Source organism: Quercus suber, unplaced genomic scaffold (assembly GCF_002906115.3).
Source record: "Quercus suber isolate HL8 unplaced genomic scaffold, Cork oak 2.0 scaffold_465, whole genome shotgun sequence".
In the NCBI taxonomy this organism is placed as follows: domain Eukaryota; kingdom Viridiplantae; phylum Streptophyta; class Magnoliopsida; order Fagales; family Fagaceae; genus Quercus; species Quercus suber.
The window spans coordinates 593,663-619,164 of NW_027069916.1; the positions used below are offsets into that span (position 1 = coordinate 593,663).

Genomic DNA, 25,502 nt, shown 5'->3' on the forward strand with positions numbered 1-25,502 from the left:
TTTTTTTTATTTAGTTAAAATTAATAAATTAATTTTTTTAATTTAGATGCTAACGTGGCATTAAAAAACATTTTTTATTATTATTTTAGGCCACATAGATATTAATTTAGTATTATTTACTCCTGCAGTTTGTCACATCAGCTTTTTCCATTTCTGATGTAACAGTAATGATCAAAACGGGAAGCGTTTTTCAAGATATGGACTAAAAACGGTAAAAATAAAATGTATGGACTAAAATAGGAATCACTTGAAAATGTAGGGACTAAAATGTGCTTTTCGCCTAAAAAATATTTTTTGTTTTACAATTGTAACTACAGTGTGGTCTCAAATATGATATTGCACTGTAACTTGAATCTTAAAAATTTAAGATTTAGCAGTTTTAATATAGTGATATTTTTATCTCAATAATGCTAAAAAATAACATTTTTAGCATTTGAGAAGTTTAATGTGAATGCTCTTAGAAGTAGAGTTGACCTCAAACGGGTTCACGTGCTATCCAGTTGATCTTGAAGTTGTATCCAAACGCCTTGGCATCCTTTGGGGTGCAAATATTGGGCAGTAATCTGGGCCCACTTGGATTGGATCCAAATTTCGGCTCATAATGAAGGTCACGGCTAAATTAGCCAATTTTTTTTTTTTTTTATTAGAGAAAGACTAAATTAGCCAGCCTGACTTAAAACATAAATTTACTTTTATGAATCATATTAAGAGATTCTTTAAGAAAATTTTTAGTAAACTATTTTTAAAATATTTTATACCGCTTTTTTTTAAATAAAAAAATTATCAAAATATTAACTATTTTTTTCATTTAAAAAATTTCTTAAAATGACTAAGGGTTTGTTTGGAATCCATTTATTTTACTGAATTTAAAAACTTTTTACTAAAAATGAAAACTTTTTGCTAAAAGTACGATAAATAAAAGTAAAAATTAACTAAAATAGTACAGTAGAACTCATGAATAGTAGTAAAAAGTGTAATGAAACTTATAAATAATAGTAAAAATAAATTAAATAATAAAATAAAATAGCTTTTTAAGCTACAGCCAAAGCACAGTGAAATTTGTTAACATTTTCTAATTTTTTTTTTTTATACAAAATAGAATTCTATTCTAATATAATCTTAGTGGATATGTATTTAAAACTTCCTCTTAGAAACTTGAACCCGACCTCTGCCCCAACACCTCCACAAAAATTTTTATTAGTTGTCAATGGCTAAAGACAATGAACTGTGTATGGTTACGAAAAAGATAGTGCGAAGCAACTATGCAGACATATCTTTTTATGTGGAAACCAGCCATGTGTCATCCGTGCATTTTGACGGTAGTTTGGAAATCTTCCTTTTAAAGGTGTCATATATGCATCGAATAAGAGAAGAGAGTCACAGAAATAGAGTGAGAAAAACTAGCCAAAATTGACAGATAGAAGCTTTCTTTCAGCTTATTGTTGATGATGTTGTGAACGTGATTGGTAGCCTTTGCCACAAGTGATTAACCAGCTCCCATGTCTCCAAATCTCATCGCATGAAGCCATAAAGGTTAAGTCCTTCGTTTTCATATTGAACCTCTCTCTCTCTCTCTGTGCACTTAGATGTATGAATATTGAATTATGAGTTTAAATCTGCTTTGTTCTGTATATGGGCTGTGCTAGATGTGCCATATGTTGGATCTATACTGCCTTTGCTCCTTGGTTCTGAATCGCCATTACATGCAGCATATTGATCAATACAGCTTTTTTTTTTTTTTTAAGATTTAATATAGAACCATTTGATTTGAAGAAACAAAGTGAAGATTATGTGTTATGTTAGTTGCCCGTAGGTTTTACTTGCTAAAGACGAGTCCAAATGGCTCTTCTTTAGATAGATTCCCTATGCTATGAAGAAGAAAAAAAAAATGCAGTTTACTTAATGTTGCCAAAGTGCAGAGAAATATTTACTTTAATTTTGGAAATAAATTATATTTTTATTGGTCAATTATAATTTATTTTAGGTCTTAGTAAATTATGTTATTACTATTTTATTAATTTCTTAGAGTCAAGGTTTTTTTTCCTTCGAATTCATAAAATGTTCTTAGAATTTTCACAATGCTTTAGTGCTGATTTCAGCCAACTGTAGATGTTGACTCCTAAGTTTGTTCGACTTTAGGCAATTGTACATGGTAATGCCTAGGTTATCTATCCTTTAATTTTTATGTTCTTCTATTTTGTTGTTGCATCCATTTTGGTTTTCCCCTGCGTCACATATACAAGAAAAGTAAATGAGAAGTTTGTAATATTACTTTTTTCTTGTTTACCCCTTTTGTGGCTTAACACAAAATTGTAGTCTAAGGCTCTAAGCATTAAATTTGTATCAAACAACCAAAAAACTTGGGATATACATCAAGGTTCTATTAGCAAAGGCATTTTCTTGTCGATAAAGTTCTTTGTGAAGCTTCGTGGAGGGACTTGTGGGATTGACAAATAGAGCTGGAGCTACCAACAATATCGCATTTAATGGTTGAGGTTATGATAGGGTGCATGGATAAGACTTTGATTTATGAAATGTTTTAGTATACATAAGTTGTTATAACACATGTAGACACGGTGACTGGTTACCTTCAGTTTCTAAATGGCACACATCCTAAGACAAGCAGATTCATTTAGTTGAGCTGTGTTATGCAATGGAGATTGTATCAAGTTTTCAACTACAATAGCAGGTGTTTTTTTCATCTCAACCGTACAATCCTAGTGCCTTAGTAGGCATCTCTATTATATAATTTGGTCCAATGGGTATGGTCTTTACATGCTGTGGTGCCTCAACGTTTGCTTGTTTCTGTGTAATGGTTGTAACACTTCTGGTGTTAAAACTTATATATAATGGTGGAGCAATTTTACCCTTTAAATTTAAATGTAACAATAATTGTGGTACAATAGATATTTGGGGATAAAATCTGCTAATTTACACATAGATTTCACAACATAAGAACAATAGGCACACTATTCATCATTGTTATTGTCTGTAGATAATGCACAACTACTTGCCTTCATTAAGAGGAAAAATGTGGATACAAAAACCTATCTCACAATCTTTCACTTTAACACAACTTACAAAAAAGTAGACTGCTGCTACCAAACCAAAAAATTCATATGGAGACGCTGTTGGGAATACCCTTGCCAGTGAGCCCGCCTTCTCTAGTAGTATCGGAGGTGTTAGGATAGAGCAAGGTGTAAGGTACATTGACTGGCCCAACCCTGTTCCTCCATCTCTGGTCATTGTTCATTTCATTAATTATTATTTCAATTTCTCTCAGCTTATTTCCAAATTTCTCAAATGCTGCTAGTGGTTCAGCATCTGAAGTCCACTCAGGAGTATCTCTCTGCCCAAGATAAATCTCATCAGTTGAATGCCGGGACAAAATTTCTATCAGTGATACACCAAGGAGGGTTTGAAACTGTGCTGTTATAGTTTTCAGGAAGGCTACTTCAGGTTTTGACTCAAGTTCCACATACTCAGGGGTGCCTGGCTCAGGCATGAAGCGGCGGCTTACAGTTGGGCGATTAGGAAGATAGCCAGCATAAGGGTATTGCCCAAAATTCACAGCTGCATGAAGGGCAGAAGCCACCCATATGATAATGGTGCATGCTTGGATAAGCTCAGCTCGTGTCTTCATCTCAGGCCACCATGGCTCATCTTTCTTGTCACCATGCCCCTCATTGCGGATCTCCATCCACCATAATTGGAGTTCAGAGTCATTTTGGACCATATCATCAGTTGGATAGTAGAAAAAACAATATTCACTAACCCAATTCTCAATTGCTGACCAGATCTCTAGCCCATCAACAGCATAGGGATAATCCTCTATCAGAAGTCTGAGGCCGTGGCGGCAGCGTGAGTCTGGAACTGCCATTCCTCTAAAATGAATCAAAAGTGGATCAAAATTTGTTCTGATAAATATTAAAACTATAGAAATCATTAAAAAGACAGTGCTTTGCACACCTTTTGAGCAGTTCATTAGGTAATGCCTGTTCAGTGAACACCCAGTTCTTATATAAAACAGCAGACATCTCCATGGCGTATTTTGCTGGGAAGACTGTTCGCTCAAGCACCCCACCAGCATTGATGAGGATCTGCCGAGCCAAGGCATTTATATTCATTGTGTCCCGGAAATGGGGATGCAAAAGCTTATGTATTGGATGAAGCACACTCAGCTGTCTATTTGTTGCAATTACAAACGGCTCTATTACAGCATGGGTGTTCAACCTGCAAATAGTCAGATGCATTTAGATATCCTTACTCGATCACAGTCAAGTTTCTACCTTTTGTTATCATGCAGTAATTTTCTTAGGCATCATACCAGTGGCTAATAAGCTGGTGGTAGCCAGAATCATTAACAGCAGCATAAGCTTTGGCCAGCTGCCACACCGAACCTTCAACACCTTCTTCTGCTGGAGTGAAAACTTTACTGACAGCACCATGGCGTTCCCCTTGTGGATGCGGCAAGCTTAACTCAATTGCCAACGGCTTTAGTGTCCCATTATCTTGCAGTAAAAGGAGCGTTCTGGTGGCATAAGTCTTTGTGGTGGTTGAGTTTATTCTCATCAGGTATGGCATTAGTGCATCATGATGATCTAATATAAACAGCCTGTTGTTTCTAATTGCCTAGAACAAGAAAATAGAAATTGGTTATCAATGTAGAACAAAGTATAGTAACATATTTTGGATGTCATATTGGATATATGATGTAGACATAGTCAGAAACATAAGAATGATCAATACTTGATCTACAGTCAGCCCATTCAGGTTCTTCTCTATGTGTTCTTCTGTTATTGCACTGTTTTGATTCCCATATTCTTTAGGGTCTAGATTGCTGGTTGGGGGGAATTCCTGCAGACAACATCCCAGTAAAATGTTGAAGCAACAAACCATTTAACATCATTTAGCAACTTAACTAACAAATTTCTATTTACTTGGAGGCGGCTGATGATAACAGGGTTGACTCCAGCAAGCATTTCTCGTCCAAACTCTTCATCGGTCCTCCAAGCAGACTTGTCCTCTACAATTATACCATTAAAAGCTTTATACTTGTAGTTAAATAGTTTAAAAATTGTGAAGGTTTGGGTATCTAAGATTTTAAAGGATCTAATGTCAACTGAAACGGAGAAAAGTTAGGCATACCTTTGATCACATCAGGCATTGGGAACTTGAGGAATCGCTCACCATCATTACGAACGAGTTCCTTCAACAGCTCCCAAGGAATGCGTTCCCTAATTTTACTGACTGTATGTCCATTTGGTAGCTTAACCCCCCCTTCATAGAGCTTAATTACATCATGGAAACTGTCAAACTCGTTAATGGTTTTGTCACATAAAGATGAAAGCTCTGGGAGCAATATCTGTACAAGGGACTTCAGTGCATAGGCAAGAAAATCTGAGAACTTCAAGTGGCCAAACCGCTCATCTCTTGGAACATAAATGTCTAGACTTATAAGTGGCAATCTGCTCTCACTATTGGGATCTGTTACAATGAGAACATTAGGTTGCTGACACAAAATGATCAAAATCAACTCTTCTAGGACACCTAAAATTCATTCTATCACAACAACTTTATGTCACTCAAAATTCTAAAGTCATTTAAGGAGCTCAAACCTCTAGTTTATACTAGTCACAGCATTTGGAAACTGAAAATTTGAATAGAATTGAGAGTACTAACCTTTTTTTGTTGGTTTACGTCCTGTTCTTCCTCTTCGGGGATATGGGTACACCTTTGTTCCACCAAGAACAGGGCGTGCATAATCTTTACCTTTATCTGGACTTCCCAAATCATTGTAGTAAGCATAGTCATAGACTCTGTCCCACTCCTTAAGCTCCCCTGTTCCATTTCCACGTAGATTTGCCAGTTCTTCTTCCCTATACTTGCGTAACAGCTCAGGTGTTTGACATGGAAGGTAGGTCTAGTACATAAATAAAAAGTCTGTTACTTCATTGAAACATGATCATAGTGTTGTCCTAGGAACGAAAACTAATGATAAAAGCTTATTTCCCTATTTATTTGGTCCACCATGTCAATCAAGCAGCCAGTAACCATTTTGTATGAAGTTAACTTTTGAGTCCTGTTTAGATTTTAACATGGCTACATTTCCAAAAATCATAATGTGCTCAACAGAACCTGAACCCTACACATTAACAAGGACTGAAAATACCAGCTGATCTACATGGAGAAAGAGAAATGGAATGGTAATTTTGGCAAACCAAAATGGAAGCAGAATGATAAGCTTCCAATTTCGGTAGAAACGAACAATCATTATAGAAAGCACTACCTAGTGGGCTACGTATGATGCTACAAAGGTTACTCATTAGGTCTAAGCATCATGTTTTGGAAGAATGTACGATTGTATTTGTAATGAATTAGTGATAGCACAAAGATCACAGTTTAGATTTATAATGGAGCAAACTTTGTTCCGCATAATAATGAGTAATTTTTAGGACACTATTTTCTAACAACTTTTTCAAAATTGCCCACATGGTTTGTTGTGGTTGGACCAATATCATTTTTATCTAGGTCCACTACTGACACCAATTGTAAAACAATTGTATCAAGCTATGTCAGTGGTTGTGAAAAAGGTTGTGTACCTAGCTAAACTTATTGCTTTAAGAAATCAAAACCAAATTACCTTGTTTGAGAAGAATACGCGATTGTATTTGTAACGATGTGCAGGGTAAACCCAAGAATTGCAAACGAAATGCACACGGCCATGCCCAGGAACATCTTCTAAGGTGACTGTCTTAAGGTAAAACTGGCTGTGATGGTGGTTTCTTACAATGATGGCCCCAGGAACACCCATGGACTCATCCCAGTCAAATGAAATGGTGAATACAGTTTCTACTGCTGTTAATGGAGTGATTGTTGTAACCCATTTCTCCAAATGCGCCACCTTTCCAAGCTTCCCTTGCAATACATTTGCTAAACACACATGTAACAAGATTTTTAGTTTCTTAGCACGATTAATCTTCACAGCTGTTTTATCATTGAATTTTACTTATCAAGATCAAAGACAATGCTAGGAAGTTGTTCAAAAAGCTACTTGATTGAAATTCAACTATGCTAAACTGAGCTTAGATCCCAATTAATTGAATTGAGTTTACTTACAGCTAGACTGAGCTTTGAACCCAAGTGATTGAATTGGACTAAATGATTCTTTTTAATAAAATATTTGATTTTAGTTATATTAATCTTTTTTGGCCTATAGTCCTATCATATGTAAAGCCATAATATATATATATATATATCCCGATAATCATTTTTTAAAAAGCTTATAACTTCTACCTATGCCATCTCTGATATTAACAAAATTCAAACTTTCATTAGTTTAAACTTTGATGACTGGTAAGAAATAAAATTACAATGTCTGTGCTAGAAAACAAAATAGTATTTAGACTTTAGAGAAGAATGCTTAAAAAAGAAGGCATTTGGTGTTTGATTTGAAGGTAATGCTTTTGGCTTCATCGAAGGACTAACATGACAAAGTCGCACTCATATAACTTAATAATTAAGTTAAACAGATAAAGAGTTTAAGAGAAAGAGAGAAAGACGGTAACCTGGGTCAGGATGGACAGAGCTGATGAGTTGCATGGACACACCCTTGCCCAACAACTCATGAATCCGATCAATAAACGAAGCTTTGATATCTTTGAAGTCCAACACGTTCTTCTTCATTAAAACAACAGTCCCTTTTACTTTCTTTCTCTCTCCCACCTTGTGATTGTGAATATTCTTCTTCTTGTTCTTGCCACAAAACATTTCTATTATTTTCTTTACCATCTCTGAACTGGAACAAGAAGCCATCAAAGAAGGACTGTTAGCTTGAAGAAGACACTCTTCTTTGATATTGGAAATAAGAAATGAGAAATGAGAGAGACAGAATCTTTGGAGAGATCGATAATAGGAGAACCTGCACTGCTCTAGTTTGGTTAGCTGGAATATAATTATATAAGCAGTACTTTTTTGTCTGATTCTTTTTTTTTTTTTTTTTTTTTCACTTGACCTGAGAAAGACTTCAGGTCTAGAACTATAATTCTGTATGAATACAATGTAGCTCTAGCTCCATCTATGCAGGGCTTCTGATAGTGATGGTGCCAACTGTATGGTGGGGTCCCAAAACGAATTTCAATCTTTATCTTTTTATTAATGAATAATTAAAGGACCTGATTCGGCATTGGTAACCACATTTGGTATTTACTTTTGGAATACAATACCAAAAAAAAACAAAAGTTTTTTAGTCTATTTTGTTAGCAAACAATAATTTTTTATATCTATGTGCCAATTGGTATGGTCTCTTTCACACATGCCTTTTCGATTTTTTATGTGGCCATTGATTCATCTTAGCAGTTATACCACTGCATTAGTATATACGAATAAAGTTGGAAGAAAGACAAATATACATGGTACATGGCCTCCTTTCTCTTTGTTTAACTACATGTAGTTATGGCCATCTAAAATATATTAATTATGAGAATGGACATTGAAATCTATGTCTAATAATTATCTACTAGTGAAGGAATACTAAGATATGTGAATATAGCTCGGAGAAGACAAATATGGTGGATGGCCTCCTTTCTCTCTCTAAAATACTTATAAACTTAGACCTTTTGCCTATAATAATTATTTAATTTTTATTAGTACAAAATTTAACTACAAAATTAATTGTAGCATAAAGATACAATCTTACTTAACATCATTAATATTAACTATATATTTTGAAAATTTAATCGTTAGATTGTATGTTCTTTACGCTGTTAATACAAATGTCAAATTTTGTGACAATTAGATATTATTTACTATATTATCTATAAAATTATATGTTATGCATAATTTTAAACAACAAAAACTTGCAATTTAAACAATTTATTGACAACATAGCTATTAATCTTTAATTTTCTAGAAATTTTGCAAACATGGAGGATATAAAAAATATATATATATAATCCAATGGTGGATTTTTCAAAATTTACCTCAAATAAAAAAATATTAAGTAAGGTTGTAGTTTTAGACTACAACCAATTTTATAGCTAAACTTTGTCTTTTTTTTTTATACATGCATTATCCCTTTCCCTTGAATTACAAAGCATATATTTGGTCCCAAGTAGTTATGCATCATGCTATATTTAAGGTTTTCATTCTTTTGTAATGAGAATTTGAGAATAAGAAGAGAGAAAAATTGGGTCTATGAGAGTATTTGTTAAATAAATCCGTCCAAGAATAATTTTCTTATATAAACCAAAGGTCTCAAAATAACCATCCTAATATCTAATTAACATGAAAATGATTTTGTTGAATAGAGATAGGTAGATCCACATTTTTGTTAATTGATTAAAATATTTCTTTGCAAAATATTTTTTTGGTTACACTCACAAAAATTCAAATTTAGCCTACACATTCGAATTCTTTTCGAAATTGTATAGGTGAAATTTATTAGTTGAGACATTAACTTAATAATCATCTCTTCTTCTTTCTTTCTTTTTAAATTAAATAGTTCGAACTTGGGAGAGAGATGAATTTGAACTATGAATGTCTCTGTTGGAAATGCCAAGAATGATCATTTAGTTGAGTTACAAAACTCTTGGCAATAATCTCCTCATATTTGATTCCTCCAAATTGTCTATATACATGATTAATGGATGAATGGGTACATAACATAATTTATAAATAACACTCAAAATATACTATTCAGCCAAAAAAACACAATATAACTTTGTAGGGGATTTCTATTTGATTAAGATAATAATGAGCATTAATACTTTACAAATATTTCATCGCCAATAGTTTATATTTCGTAATAACTTATAATATGGGAGGTGTCATCCTATACACGAACTCCATCAAATGAGAAAGAGATTTTAAAGCAAGTTGCATTTGTGAAATTATATAAATGAGATTAGGTTATGTTTTAAGTTTAAATGAAAGAGTATGCAGGTAGAAAACTCAGAATTTTCTAATTGTTGAATAACAATCTGTTGGGGTAGAATTAAATGAGTTACAAGAATCTTCCTTGTGTAAAATTATAGTAATCAATGGGATTTTAATATATTTCTTGAGCCTAACGCAGTATAAAATTGAATTTGCTCATTACCCAAATTAACTAGTAGCTACTCAGAGAAGATGAACAGTCACAACTCACAAGAAAATGTGGATGAAAAGTAGGAGTGTACAGCTAACCCACCAACCCGCCAAAATTGACCTAACCCAACCCAACTTGCCAAGCTGGGTCAGTTTTTAGGGGAGGGTGGGTTGGGTTTGGATCATAACAATCATAACCCGCCTAACTCGATCCGACCCAATCCACCTATATATTTAAATTTTAAATTATATATATTTAATATATATTTAAAACTATATTATATAATTAATACTTTTTTATTTAATTTTTCCTCTATTTAGCACATTCTATATAAAACCTAATTACCTCGCAAACCCTAACAGTCTTATTTCTCTCTCTGCCACTTCCCACTTTCACTCTCTCACTCTACTCTTATATGTTTATAACTGAGTTAGGATATTAGTTCATGTATATTTTGTTTATCAACCCAGTTGAATATATTTTGTTTATAACTAAGTTGGAATACTAGTTCATATATATCTTGTTTATCAATTCAGGTGGCAAGTGAGATATATTTTTTTGCTCAATTTAATAATAATAGCAATAAAAAAAAAAAAATGTGTCCAACCCATGGGTTCAACCTAACCCAACCCAATTCATGTGGGTTGGGTTGAACCCCTGTGATGGGTTAGGTTGTGTTGGATTTTTTTTTAACCCACCATAATGGATTAGGTCGAAAAGTCTCCTCAATCCAACCCAACCCAACTCATGCATACCCCTAATGAAAATAATTGGATTTACTTATAGTGGAACATTTGTTTTGGTGTTTTGCATGAAAGTCAAATAGTTCATCACACTTTCAAATCGACCATATTTTTTACGTTTTAAGAAAATTCAGTGATGGTATCCAATCGACCATATTTTTTACATTTTAAGAAAATTCAGTGATGGTATCCAATAGATAACATTCTCATTCCCATATCTATTTCTTAGTGAATGTAAAGAGACATCACATGCTATTTTACTATATATAAAGGCTACACCTTCACTTTTATTTTTATTCTTTTTACTTTTAAAGCTTCAATCTAATTATTTACCCATCCTTCAAAATTTTTTTTTTTTAAAGTAAATAGTAATACTTATTAAAATACACACGGATAAAGTAATAATAGTATTTTAAATTGGGTTTATAATATATTATATAATCAGAGTACAACTACAAAAGAACCTAACATTTGTAGTTGTAGACCTCTTTCGTAATTGTAGATTGGGATTATAAACAGCAAACACTAGACACACACAACTAATATGGGAAAAAAAAAAGAAAATAAAAGAAAACAAACAAAAGGAAAATGAAAGAAAACATATTAATTAGTACTTAATTGTCCCCTTTCGTATAACAGACAGGCAATCAGATGCATCCAAAGAATCTTGATTGATGAGTACCGTCTCATAAAGTATATTTCAAATCTATAAGTTCGTAACTTTTTTTTTCTTTTTTTTTTTTGTAATTTAGTGATATTGTATAACTATTTTAAGAGGAGAAATTTAGTTCAAGCAAAAAAAAAAAACCATAATTTAATACTTTTTCTGTCCTCAAATTGTCCTTGAGAAACCAAATATCCATTTTTCTTTTTTCTTTTTTGAAAATTAGATAGTTGGGGCTGGAGATGGGGGATCCATTTACCTTTTTGATCTTGAATAAAAGTATGTTGGTTTATCTTATAGATAAGCATGCTACAAGTAACACATTTATCAGTCCTATTAATAATAATTGCATATTCCTCCTCGCCTAAATTAGAAAATGATCGCTCAAGCATATTTAGAGAGAGGTAAATATGTGCAAGGAATGATGCCATGGCAAAATGGAACTGCTTTCTAAAGGAAGACTTCATTTTATATTGAAGTAACGCTATGAGCATAATATTCTTCACAACTATTGATATGACATGTTTTAATTATAGTAATACTACATTAATTATTGGCACAATTTTTATTATGCAGTAATCATAACATACCTACATGTTAATAGTTGTTAAAAAAAAATGATTGGGCACTTGGTCTCAAAGTGTTTGTCCTCAGTTTGACTGGGTGTGCTCCCCAGTTCGAGTCCGAGTACGTACCTGCACTTTAAAAAAACCCTCTAAGCTAGTGATTTACTTCACTAGGGCTCACCCGTCGCAAACAATAATTAGTCTCTGATTGAAAGTTTTGAGAATACACTATTAAAAAATTAAAAATTAAAATTAAAAAAAAAAAAAAAAACTATCACATTAATTAACACTTGTTCTTCACATAACAAAAGTCATATTAAGTGTTATAAAATTTTCAATAATTAAATCTGACGCAACTAATAATTCAGTGACAAAAGTCATATTAAGTATTATTTATTATTTAATTCGTGTTGGTTACCCTATTTTCTACCCGAGAAAAAAAATAGTTATCCTATTATTACATTATTTCATTTTTTTCTTAAAATAAAAAATAGTTACCCTATTAAAATAAAATGTTGCTCTCATCTTTTTTTTTTTTTTAATTGATGTTGCCCTTGTCTTTGGGTGAGCAGTATCTCTGATCTAATTGAATAGTTTGCTTTTGTTTTTTGTTTTTTCTGGTTTTTTTTTTTAATGTTTTTTTTGTTCATTTAGAAGCATCCGATTGAATAGCAAACACCACCCCACCCCCCCCCCCCCCAAAAAAAAAAAACCTTCTTCTTCTTCTTTTTCTTCTTTTTTTATATGAAAAGACTTGTAACTTCATTAAATGAAGATAAATTGAATAGTTAACCCAATTCCGCTTTGCATTGGTGAATGAAATTCTACGGCCCGCAAATCAGGACACATGGTAGTTGGATTCTTTCAGACAAAAAAGTACCAGCTAGCGTAATTGATATCCTTTTGCTCTTACGCAACCCCAGGAATTAATAGATGGTGCCCAAAAGATGAGTAAAAAAGGACCCAGCCATAATTCATAAAAGTGCCAGTGTGACCTCCAGATTCTCCACAACCACAAACGTGTAAAATCAAACAAATTTTGGACTATCAGCAATATCATGATAAGAGATGAGATAAAACTTTGTCTTTAATTGAAAAATAGATATTATCAAAAGGATATATATAAATATAATTGATTAAATAAAGCTCAAAAGTAGACTATTTTAATTAAAAACATGATAGTTGCAATTTTTTTTAATATCCTACACTGTAGATCAAAATATAAAAACATAGGGGACTCCAAAAAAAATAAGAAGCAAGATGTGGAAAGCGAACTCACAAACACTGCTAGTTTAATATAGTACTTTGTCTTATATATATATATATATATTAAACATGTATGTTTCATTATCTAGCTAGGCCTGTGCCCTGTGAAGCCAATAAGTGTGCTGATACAGCTGCAAAGAAAAAATAATGCTACCAATTCGTACACTTTGTAACCTCTATTTTTGTTAAAGTTAGTATGGTTTGTACTCTAAGAGCATTAGTATTGGGAAATACTAATGCCAAATCTAAGGAAAATTTGAAATTTTAAGCCCCAAAACCATCTACATTGGGAAATGCTAAACAGCAGTATTGCAAATTTTTTTGCAATATTGCTATAGTGCAATTCTAAACATAGAATTGCACTGTAGCAAGTATTGTAAAAAAATAATAATATTTTATTATGTAGAGAGAGAAGAGAGATGAGAGAGAAAAGATATAATTTTAAGATATATTGTTTTATTATGTAGATATATTATTTTAATAAGTAAAAAAGAGAAGTAGAAGTTTGGGATGTGGAGGTATTGTAAAATGGTATGATATAATGATAAAATGGCTTTTTAGAATTGTAAAATAGAGTAGCATTGGAATTTTTCAATGCTAATGCTCTAACAGGTTAAGTTCATTAAACACATTTGTAATGGATGTTTAATGTTAAGTGAAGTCCTCATTTACTACACCAAAAAGAGAGGCTGCATGCGATAAGAATCCAAATATTATACTGAAGAGGAACTTGAACATTAGTAGTATAAAAAATTTCCATCTTTACCTATCAAGAAAAAAAAAATTACATCACTAAAGGTGTAATATGGGACTTGTTGGGCATGCATCTCACTTGGAATGTAAACCATTCTTTTCGATTTTGTACTAAAACTCATTTGCCAAGCGAGTTTTAGTCCTTGACAGTCTTATAACAATTAAACTAGACATGAAGCGAGTAGTAATTATTTAGTATTTCAAGAGTACAATGATGTGATACACTTTCTTTAATTTATATAATAGTAAGTCTTATTAATATTAAGTCTTACTAATTAAATCTATGATAACATTTATCATTTATGTAAAAAGAGGTAGTTCAACATTGTTGTACTACGAGAATGCTTAATAATTTTGTAAATAAAGCCTACATTCAAAGCAAAGCCTACAATTCATTTACTAGAATAATTACGTATAATCCTCTGGATTAGAATTAATATCCGTGTATAATTGAAATATATATTGTATGGAGTATGGACATAACTCACCGCCACCTTCCCTCATTGAGTGGCTTTTATTTCTTGTCATGAAGCATTTGGATTTATCTGTTTAATTTGCAATGTACGTTAGCTTTTTTTTTTTCCTTGGTTTTCCTTCTTTTAATTTGGAATTAAGATTACCAATACAGCAATACTTCCATATATGTGACCAACTGTTTGTGATTTCCTTTAAAAACACTGAATTCCATGAAGTTTTTAGGGTAACATACAACGTCCCTTGAGTATTTTTTTTGTGTAACTCGTAAAAGAGTAATGAAAACATAAATTGAGTTGACACTTTTTTTCATATTATTTTCACTTTCACATAAAATACTATCACAAGGAAAGTTTGATATTACACTCCAAATCTTAAGAAGTTTAGTGTTACATTATTACCTGTTTAGATATAAGACAATACAAAACATGTTTTGTGTTTTACGCGGAAACCACATATGGGGTTAGTATTTTTTTCCCCAGTTTATTTTAGATAATTAAACACAATTACTTTTATTCAATGCATGAAATTCAAATGTTGGATGCTTTTCTTCTAAACAAACGATTGAGAGTTGCATACTTTTTGGGCTGGCAATGTTCCTTTTATGATGTGGTGAGACATAACACGCGTACACAAACAATCAATAAATAGTTAGATATGTTTTTGTAGTGGTGTTTTGGGGTTAAGTAATGTGTTTAAACTTGGTAAGAGAATATAATTAAGCGTGTGTGTTCAATAGTTAGTTTGTTTCTTAAAAAAAATGATATTTAGATACACTTCTTTTAATCTAAGATACCCGTGCTCTTATCAATCAAGCCTTAGTATATAAACATATATGGAAATTGTCTTAATCAATAATCAGTACAAGTAAAATATAACTTTTAAGGTAAGTATATTCAAGTATTCAGCCATAACTACTGACCTTTCTTTCATTCTGAGATTGACAATTGTTCACTACCAAAAAAAGAAAACAACAATGCAAAACAAAACTGAATTCCACACACGCACCAAAAGTGTTGCTCTTTTACCATTAAAAAGGAAAAACTAAATGTTTCCCTCTTTTATTCTATGATGCCTTAAGCTTCATCAAGATTATGTGCCAAGGTATTGTAACAAGAAGATAATATATGAAAGAAGTGGATGATAACTTTTACGTAAAAAAGGGCAAATTCCACTATAACTTAATAATATTAGGTCGTTAGGGAAGCATCTAAATAGTAAAAAGTAAAAACCACAACTTCTAGATATACAAAAACTTTAAGCTTCCAATTTTGACATACAGTCACATTAGAGAAACAAGCAGGATTGGGTCTTTCACTTTATGTCATTTTCATGTCTATTTTTTGCTTTACTCAAATCCCTTTCTTATAAATTGGAGAGGACAAAGAAATAGAAGAGATCTGTGCATCACTTAGTGTAATTTTGACTGGTAATCAACTTTACCTAACAACAAACTGTCATGCATCTTGATATTTATTAACCTTCAAATGAATCAAATATAATCACAATGAGTTGGGTCAAGTCTGATGAGTAATGAAGTCTTATTATGTAAGCTAGTAATTAAAATCCCAGGCTATAGGCTAATTAATTACTAAAAAAAATGCTAGCAAGTATGATTAGGATAATTACGGGGACAAAATTCATCAGGATGGTCCACTTGATTTATCATTTGATTAGTTTATGGCAACAAAAACAAGTGCATTAAAATTGAAAAGTATCTAAACTATACCATGCATGATACACAACTTGATAAAGTAATATATGTCACTAAAAATCGAAAGTAAGGGTCAAGTCAAATATTCTTTGATTAATTGGCCTTTTGCAACTTTTTTTTTTTTTTTTTTTTTTTTGGGCTTGGTCTAGTATAGTGGATTTTGCTTTTGCATGATTAATATATTGTGGAATGCATATATTATAAAAATTGAGAATAAAAAACGAAGCTAAATTTCATTTACCCTTTTTCTATTAATTGCCATGTCAAATTTCAGGTACCTTTTTGTTTTTTTGTTTTTCTAAGTCAATTTTTATCGGTTTATTTACAATGAAATTATCCTTAATTGATCAAATATTCTCATCTCTGAGTTTATGATACTCTTCTTTACTTCTTTGCCACACAAGGAATCAAAGGAAAGAGGAAAAGATATGAGAATATGGAATTACAATATATAAATGTGAGCACAATATATTATTCCCTAAGGTTTCAACCGCTCCAACCGAAAGAAAGAAAAGGCAATATAAAGCACAACGAAGACCTTCCTCCCTAGCTATTACAAAGGAAACAGAAGAAAGAAAAGGAAGATTTAAAAAAAAAAAAAAAAAATTTCTTAGATATATTCTATGCTTTAGCAGGTATGAAAGTTTTAGTATAATGCATCTAAAAAGGAAAATGGATAACTAGTACTTTATCATATTCTTGATACTTTTAGTCTCAAAACCCAATAAGGCAATATAACCGAAGGATGCTTAAATTAATTAAGTAATAGACCATAATAATCAAAGCTAGGTTTATCATTCTAAATCTCAAGACCCGTTTGGTAATGTTATTCTAATAACGTTATTTATATTTTTTGAAAACATGTATTAGTAAAAAAGTGTGTGAAAATACGTATAATATTTTTTAAACACTGAAAATTGTTGTAACAAACCGGCCCTAAACCTCTACAAAAAGTAAAAGGTTAGGGTGTGGGGGTGGTTAAAATATCAAAGTAAAAGGTTAGGTTAAGGTCACACCAACACGCACAGCATGCTTTTCGTCTAGTTAATCACACATTGCCATATTAATGTCAAGATGGGCCATGTTGGTGTCTAATCTAGTTGGGAAAAAAAAATCACATCTTTTACTGGGCCTGTGAGCTCATAACGGGTCCAACCGCCCACATAAATGTTTCAAAAAAGGAAGTTCCACAAATATAGCAATGCATGGGGTATAACTTTAAAGAGTTACACATTTTTAAAACAATTGAATTTAAGTAAATCTAACAGTAAATAAAAAAAAATCATTATTAATGCTAATATCCTAATTGATTTCATTTATTATCTCTTATTTAATACATTTTATACTTATTTCTAAGCCCAAAAAATTTATATGATGGACTCTTTCTATCTCCACTGCACGTCTCCCTCTTTCTCTTTGCACATTTTTTCTCTCTATCTCCTCCACAGCTCTTCTACCTCCATAGTCAGGTCCCCAGTAGCAAAAAAAAAAAAAAAAAATAAAATTTTTTTCCAAACAGTATTAGGGAAATTTTTTTTTTTTTTCAAATGTGGACAATGACATGCCAAAGAGAAAATGCTTTTTTTTAAACATTTCCCAAAAAAAAAAAACCCACAATTTCGGCAATACCATTGTCCAATTGTGGGAAATTTTTTTTTTTTTTTTTTTTGTGGCAATGGTATTTCGGCCAATACCATTGCCACAATTGTAGGGAATTTTTTTTTTTTTTTATTTGTGGGCAATGGCATTTCGGCAATACCATTGCCACAATTGTGGGGAATTTTTTTTTTTTTTTATTTGTGGCAATGGTATATCGGCAATACCATTGCCACAATTGTGGGAATTTTTTTTTTTTTTTTCAATTGTGGGTATTTTTTTTTCAATTTGTGGCAATCGCATTGCCGAAATTGTTTCAACCCACAATTTCGGCAATACCATTGTCACTATTGTGGGAAATTTTTTTTTTTTTTTTTTTATTGTGGCAATGGTATTTCGGCAATACCATTGCCACAATTGTGGGGAATTTTTTAATTTTTTTTATTTGTGGCAATGGTATTTCGGCAATACCATTGCCACAATTGTGGGGAAGTTTTTTTTTTTTTTTTTAATTTGTTGGCAATGGTATTTCGGCAATACCATTGCCACAATTGTGGGGAAATTTTTTTTTTTATTCAATTGTGGCAATCGCATTGCCGAAAATTGTTTCAATTGCCACAATAAAAAAATAAATATAAAATTTTTTTTTCCAAACAGTATTAGGGAAATTTTTTTTTTTTTCAAATGGGACAATGACATTGCCAAAAGAAAAATTGCTTTTTTTTAAACATTTCCACAAAAAAAAAAATCCCACAATTTCGGCAATACCATTGTCACAATTGTGGGAAATTTTTTTTTTTTTAATTTTTATTTGTGGCAATGGTATTTCGGCAATACCATTGCCACAATTGTAGGGAAATTTTTTTTTTTTTTTATTGTGGCAATGGTATTTCGGCAATACCATTGCCACAATTGTGGGAATTTTTTTTTTTTTTTATTTGTGGCAATGGTATTTCGGCAATACCATTGCCACAATTGTGGGGAATTTTTTTTTTTTTTTTAATTTTGGCAATGGTATTTCGGCAATACCATTGCCACAATTGTGGGGAAATTTTTTTTTTTTTTTTTTTTCAATTGTGGGTTTTTTTTTCAATTGTGACAATCGCATTGCCGAAATTGTGGCAATGGCGTTGCCGAATTTCGGCAATAGGAAAAATAAGTTTTTCTTTTGACAATGTCATTGTCCCATTTGAAAAAAAAATTTCCCTAATACTGTTTGGAAAAAAAAATTTATTTTTATTTTTTTTAATTGTGGCAATTGAAACAATTTCGGCAATGCGATTGCCACAATTGAAAAAAAAATTTCGCCACAATTGTGGCAATGGTATTGCCGAAATGCCATTGCCACAAATTAAAAAAAAAAAAAAAAAAATTCCCCACAATTGTGGCAATGGTATTGCCGAAATACCATTGCCACAAATTTAAAAAAAAAAAAAAATTCCCCACAATTGTGGCAATGGTATTGCCGAAATACCATTGCCACAAATTAAAAAAAAAAATATATAATATATATATTCCCCACAATTGTGGCAATGGTATTGCCGAAATACCATTGCCACAAATTTAAAAAAAAAAAAAAAAATTCCCCACAATTGTGGCAATGGCGTTGCCGAATTTCGGCAATAGGAAAAAATAAGTTTTCTTTTGGCAATGTCATTGTCCCATTTGAAAAAAAAATCTCCCTAATACTGTTTGGAAAAAAAAAAATTTTTATTTTTTTTTATTGTGGCAATTGAAACAATTTCGGCAATGCGATTGCCACAATTGAAAAAAAAAAACCCACAATTAAAAAAAAAAAAAATTTCCCCACAATTGTGGCAATGGTATTGCCGAAATACCATTGCCACAAATTTAAAAAAAAAAAAAAAAAAAATTCCCCACAATTGTGGCAATGGTATTGCCGAAATACCATTGCCACAAATTTAAAAAAAAAAAAAAAAATTCCCCACAATTGTGGCAATGGTATTGCCGAAATACCATTGCCACAAATTAAAAAAAAAAAAAAAAAAAAAAAATTCCCACAATTGTGGCAATGGTATTGCCGAAATACCATTGCCACAATTAAAAAAAAAAAAAATCCCCACAATTGTGGCAATGTATTGCCGAAATACCATTGCCACAAATTTTAAAAAAAAAAAAAAAAAATTCCCCACAATTGTGGCAATGGTATTACCGAAATACCATTGCCACAAATTAAAAAATATATATATTTCCCTACAATTGTGGCAATGGTATTGCCGAAATACCATTGCCACAAATTAAAAAATATATATATATATTTCCCCACAATTGTGGCAATGGTATTGCCGAAATACCATTGCCACAAATTTAAAAAAAAAAAAAAATTCCCCACAATTGTGGCAATGGCGTTGCCGAATTTTGGCAATAGGAAAAAATAAGTTTTCTTTTGGCAATGTCATTGTCCCATTTGAAAAAAAAAAAAAAAATCTCCCTAATACTGTTTGGAAAAAAAAATTTTATTTTTATTTTTTTTTAATTGTGGCAATTGAAACAATTTCGGCAATGCGATTGCCACAATTGAAAAAAAAAAAACCCACAATTAAAAAAAAAAAAAAATTTCCCCACAATTGTGGCAATGGTATTGCCGAAATACCATTGCCACAAATTAAAAAAAAAAAAAAAAAAAAAATTCCCCACAATTGTGGCAATGGTATTGCCGAAATACCATTGCCACAAATTAAAAAAAAAAAAAAAAAATTTCCCCACAATTGTGGCAATGGTATTGCCGAAATACCATTGCCACAAATTAAAAAAAAAAAAAAATTCTCCACAATTGTGGCAATGGTATTGCCGAAATACCATGCCACAAATTAAAAAAAAAAAAAAAATTTCCCCACAATTTCGGCAATGGTATTGCCGAAATTGTGGGATTTTTTTTTGGGGCACTCACACATTGCACTCCTCACACGCACAAACCGGGCAGATTGGGCAGAGGAATTACGGCAATACCATTGCCGTAATTCAAGTTTTCTCTCTCCTCCACTTTTCTCATTCTCTCTCCTCATTTTTCTTGAATTTCGGCAACGCTGTTGCCGAAATTCAACCTCTCTCCTCATTTTGCCAAAAAACTTCAAACAGTACCTATAATGTAAAAATGTTTTAATTTTGACAATATTTAGCCAAAAGACTCATGTTAACGCTCATTAAACCATTAGAATTTAAAGTATATTTTTAAGAATGATTTGATTAACAAGTATTTTTAAAGCATTGATTAATAGACTATTTTTTTTTAAAAAAATTAAAAGAAATGATCAGCGGNAAGCCACAAATGGTGCAGATTCAACAAATGGTGCAGATTCAATCTATTGCTTGAATCTGCACAATCTATTGCATACACAAAAATATTAAAAAAGAACAACTCTTGTCTAGTCATTTTTTAACATTAAAATAAAATATTAATTGGAACTCTAACAACCATTGACCACTTAATTTTCCTTATTGTATAAGGATTTGAAAGTTTTCCAAACACAAATACAATACCACATGTGGTTTCCGTTTTACATGCTTTTGTTTTTTTTTCTCTTTCATTGATCTGTCCGCCACTTTGATATGATAAACTAATCAAAAGAAAAGAAAGAAAGCAACATTATCAACTCGATCGGTTAACCACGTCAAAGTTCAAAACTCGTCCATTTGGCTTTTTAAGAACAAGAGCTATGGACAACACTACCGACAACACCGGCCTGCCATAGTACTCCACGAAATGCCTTGTAGAAGAGCCGTGGAGGAGATAGAGAGAAAAAATGTGCATAGAGAAAGAGAGAGAGACGTGCAGTGGAGAGAGAAAGAGCCAGCCATATAAATATTTTGAGTTTAGAAATTAGTATAAAATGTATTAAATAAGAGATAATAAACGAGATCAATTAAGATATTAACATTAATGAAGATCTTTTTTTGACCGTTAGATCCACTTAAATTTAATGGTTTAAAAAATGTGGAACTTTTTAGAATTACACCACGTGCAACTTAAACCCATCTCTCTCTCTGTGTGTATATTAGAGAAGTGGTTTTAAAAATATCTGTGAACACTGAACAATATAACCAAAAGACGAATGATGATAAATTAATATTGCAGCAGAAAAAAAAATTGATAAATGTTAACGGAGTCTTTTGGCTAAATTATGCAAAAATTAAAACATTTTTGCAAAAAAAAATTAAAAGAAATGATCAGCGGAGACAATGAGACAGGACGATGTGAAATCAGAGGGAAGGGCATTAATGTTTGAAATCAGGATTTGAATGAAGAGATCTCTAGCACCTCAACTCCAAGAAAAGAAGATTATAAATAAATATAAATAAATCCCAAACCTGTGCTCAGGAAAACGAAGAAAAATAATAGACAAATACAATAAGTTAATGACACAGAGGGGCAGTGCCAAAACACATGGGAAGGAAAGGACCCCTTAAATGATTTTGCCTTGTGCTCCACATTGTGCAAGTGGAGACACACGGACCAGTCCAAATATGAGTGCCAAATCGACTAAAATAAAGGGATTGTTGGTAAAGTACTAATCTATCTAGTTCGATTTTGTTACAACATAAATCTGAAATAAAATAAAAATCAAATCAAAACATTTCATTTTATATTCAATTTTTTTGGACTTAAATTATAACCAGTCATCAGCATGCAATTTTTTAAATTCTGTTTATCTAAAATATTATTTATCATAATTAATTTTTAACCATTTTAGCACATGCGTACGTATTAGTATAGTATATAATCCAAATTTCATCGTCAACGCCAACATTTAATATGTTAAAAAATATCCCATAAAAAAAATGTTAAAAAATAACAATGAAAAAAACTAAATTTTCTCATAAATATTGGAGGTAAAATATATTTCTGGAAATTTTGAAAGAAAAAAAATAAAAATTTTAAAATGAATTTTTGCGACTCATGAGAACATGAATGTGAAAAAACCAAATTTCAAAAAGCAGTTTTTGTTTTGTGAAAGTATGCATTTGTATAAGAAAATTTGTAAACTTTTTCTTTATTTTTGTAATTCACACGTGAATAAAGAACTAAATCTGAAACTAGTTTAGGATAGGACTATATTTCCAAATTTGAAAAAAAAAAATCAAATTAAAAACAAAAAGTTAGTCAATTATATACACTAATTAAGAGTTGGCCTGGTTTTTCTCAACCAAAAAAAAAAAAAAAAAAAAAAAAATTGCCGAAATTGTTTCAATTGCCGAAATACCATTGCACAAATTAAAAAAAAAAAAAAAATTCCCCACAATTGTGGCAATGGTATTGCCGAAATACCATTGCCACAAATTTTAAAAAAAAAAAAATTGTGGCAATGGTATTGCCGAAATACCATTGCCACAAATTAAAAAAAAAATAAAAATTTCCCCACAATTTCGGCAATGGTATTGCCGAAATTGTGGGATTTTTTTTTTTTTTGGGGCACTCACACATTGCACTCCTCACACGCACAAACCCGGGCAGATTGGGCAGAGGAATTACGGCAATACCATTGCCGTAATTCGAGTTTTTCTCTCTTCCAATTTTCTCATTCTCTCTCCTCATTTTTCTTGAATTTCGGCAACGCTGTTGCCGAAATTCAACCTCTCTCCTCATTTTGCCAAAAAACTTCAAACAGTACCTATAATGCAAAATGTTTTAATTTTGGCAATATTTAGCCAAAAGACTCGCTTCTCCTCCTCCAAAAAATGCTTTAGAAAAATTAAAAATCTAAATTTCAATGGTAGTTGTTGAGGCGATTGTCTGTGTTATTGAAGCAGCAGTGTAGGAGTTAAAAGAAAATTAATTTTTTGACGTGACAACCAAGTTTTATTGGTGAAATATTCGTCTTGAACAAGGCAGACTTTTAGTATAAAATGTATTTTTTGAGATGAAATTTTGTTTGTAAAGGTAGTAATAGTGGTTAGAAAAAAGATGGATGTAGAGTTCTCTGTACCAACCCAGCGTTCACGCGAAGAAGAGGATGAATTTCAACGTAGTGTTAAAAAGTGTAAAGAAAGTGATGGTGCTAGGAGTTTTTTGCCGCCAAGAAAGCTTGTTAGTTACAAAGACAGTCTCGTGGGAGACATTCCTGGAGCGTATGCGCAAGCTTTTAAGTTCAATAAGGAGTGGGAGGACGACTATGAATCGGAGGATGAGATGGAGCCTTTAATAGAGGGGATGGCTGAGGTCAAACTTTCCAAAGAAACTAAAGCTCGAATTCAAGCGCCTTGGTCAAGAGCTTTGATTGTGAAAGTGTACGGCAGATCTGTTGGGTTTAACTACCTCACGTTCAAGCTCAATGCTATGTGGAAGCCGACGGTGAAGATGGACTGTGTGGCCATGGGTAAAGGCTTTTTTCTGGTTCGCTTTAGCGGCAGTGATGACTATGATTTCGTGCTTCGTGGAGGCCCGTGGTTTATTGGAGAACACTTTCTTGCAATTAAGCCATGGGAGCCTTATTTTATTGCTTCTGAGGCAAAGCTTACGTCGGTTGCAGTTTGGGTAAGATTACTTGAACTTCCAATTGAGTTTTATGATGCTGCTGTGTTGCGCGAAATTGGGAGCGTTATCGGTCCGGTTTTACGCATTGATTCTTTCACAGCTTCGGAGACTAGAGGAGGATATGCACGACTTTGTGTCCAGATCGACTTAGAGAAGCCGTTTATCAGCTCTATCCGTGTGGGAAGATTAGTTCAAAAAGTGCTCTATGAAGGCATTTCTTCCCTCTGTTTTTGTTGCGGCAAACTTGGACATAAGCAGGATAGTTGTGGTCTGAAAAGGAAGGAACCAAATAGTGAGAACGTGGCTGGAGTAACGTTGGAAAACAATGAAGCCAGTGGGGAAGTTCAGTCAGATTCGAATTATGGGCCTTGGATGGTTGTTACGAGAAAGAAAAAAAATCAGAGTAGGATGGGAAAGGCTAGTGGGCCAGGGAAGATTAATATCCATTCCCAGGTTGACTCTAAGGGCATTGTGGACATTTCCCAAGCTTCAGTACGTGTGGAAGCAAGTGAGGATTTGAATAAATCAGTCCATTGTGATCCAGTTGATTCAAAAGTGAGACAACACGTGTTGGAGCAGACCTAAACATGCAGAGTGCTCTCGAGATGCGGAACGATTGTGTGATGGAGGAGTGCCTTGAAAATTCTCCGTGATGGGTGTCAGCTGGATTCGAGGCATTCTCCATGAACAAAAAGAAAAGGTATTGTAAAAACAAAGGTAAAGGTACTGAAAGTCGGGCATTAGAAACGCAAAAACTTAAAGAACCATAACGGCTTCCTAGCAGTTCTGAGGGAAAAAGTGGACTGCTGTTGCTTTCAAAGGAGTTGGGGAGTGGCAACCAATTGAGAATGGAGAGATTTTTGATAGGACGACACCACTACCAAGATCCGGGTGGGCAATCTGGTACAGGAGCCGTGCGGTGGCCATTCCAGAGGAGATAATAGCTCAGATAAGAGCGGCGCCCACGGAACACCGGGATGGTTCGAGGAAGAACTGAGACAGGCGTGGAAGCATCTGTTTCCCATAACACCAGAGAGTATCAGTTTGGGGGGACCTTTCCTTTGGAGCACAAGGCTTGGCGCTCCACACCCAATCATGGTGGAACTTCCTCACGGACGTGCCGGGGATCTCATGCAAGCGTCAGAG

General features: G+C 32.6%; 1 protein-coding gene and 1 long non-coding RNA gene across 2 annotated transcripts; one reads left to right on the forward strand and one right to left on the reverse strand.

Annotated features, from left to right (window-relative positions):
• The first annotated feature begins 1,340 nt into the window (after positions 1-1,340).
• On the forward strand, positions 1,341-7,003 carry LOC136062901 (uncharacterized). The gene is made up of 2 exons (XR_010624637.1): positions 1,341-1,533; positions 6,688-7,003. It is a non-coding gene; the product is annotated as an uncharacterized LOC136062901 (long non-coding RNA).
• LOC112037399 (probable linoleate 9S-lipoxygenase 5) lies at positions 2,997-7,965 on the reverse strand. Its single transcript, XM_024070210.2, has 9 exons — positions 7,569-7,965; positions 6,644-6,933; positions 5,683-5,923; positions 5,149-5,487; positions 4,941-5,026; positions 4,750-4,857; positions 4,328-4,632; positions 3,970-4,233; positions 2,997-3,884 (listed from the first exon to the last, which is right to left on the reverse strand). Exons 1-9 carry the CDS (start codon positions 7,813-7,815, stop codon positions 3,116-3,118), a joined length of 2,649 nt encoding a protein of 882 aa, XP_023925978.2. The 5' UTR covers positions 7,816-7,965; the 3' UTR covers positions 2,997-3,115.
• Positions 7,966-25,502: the final 17,537 nt, after the last annotated feature.

Bases quoted from the DNA above. Each gene is read 5' to 3' on its own strand.
- LOC112037399 (XM_024070210.2), bottom strand. From the start codon at position 7,815: ATGGCTTCTTGTTCCAGTTCAGAGATGGTAAAGAAAATAATAGAAATG. The intron at 5,488-5,682 runs GTTAGTACTCTC...TCATTGTAACAG, and splicing joins ACGTAAACCAACAAAAAAAG to ATCCCAATAGTGAGAGCAGA. The intron at 4,858-4,940 runs GTAAATAGAAAT...TGTTGTCTGCAG, and splicing joins TTATCATCAGCCGCCTCCAA to GAATTCCCCCCAACCAGCAA.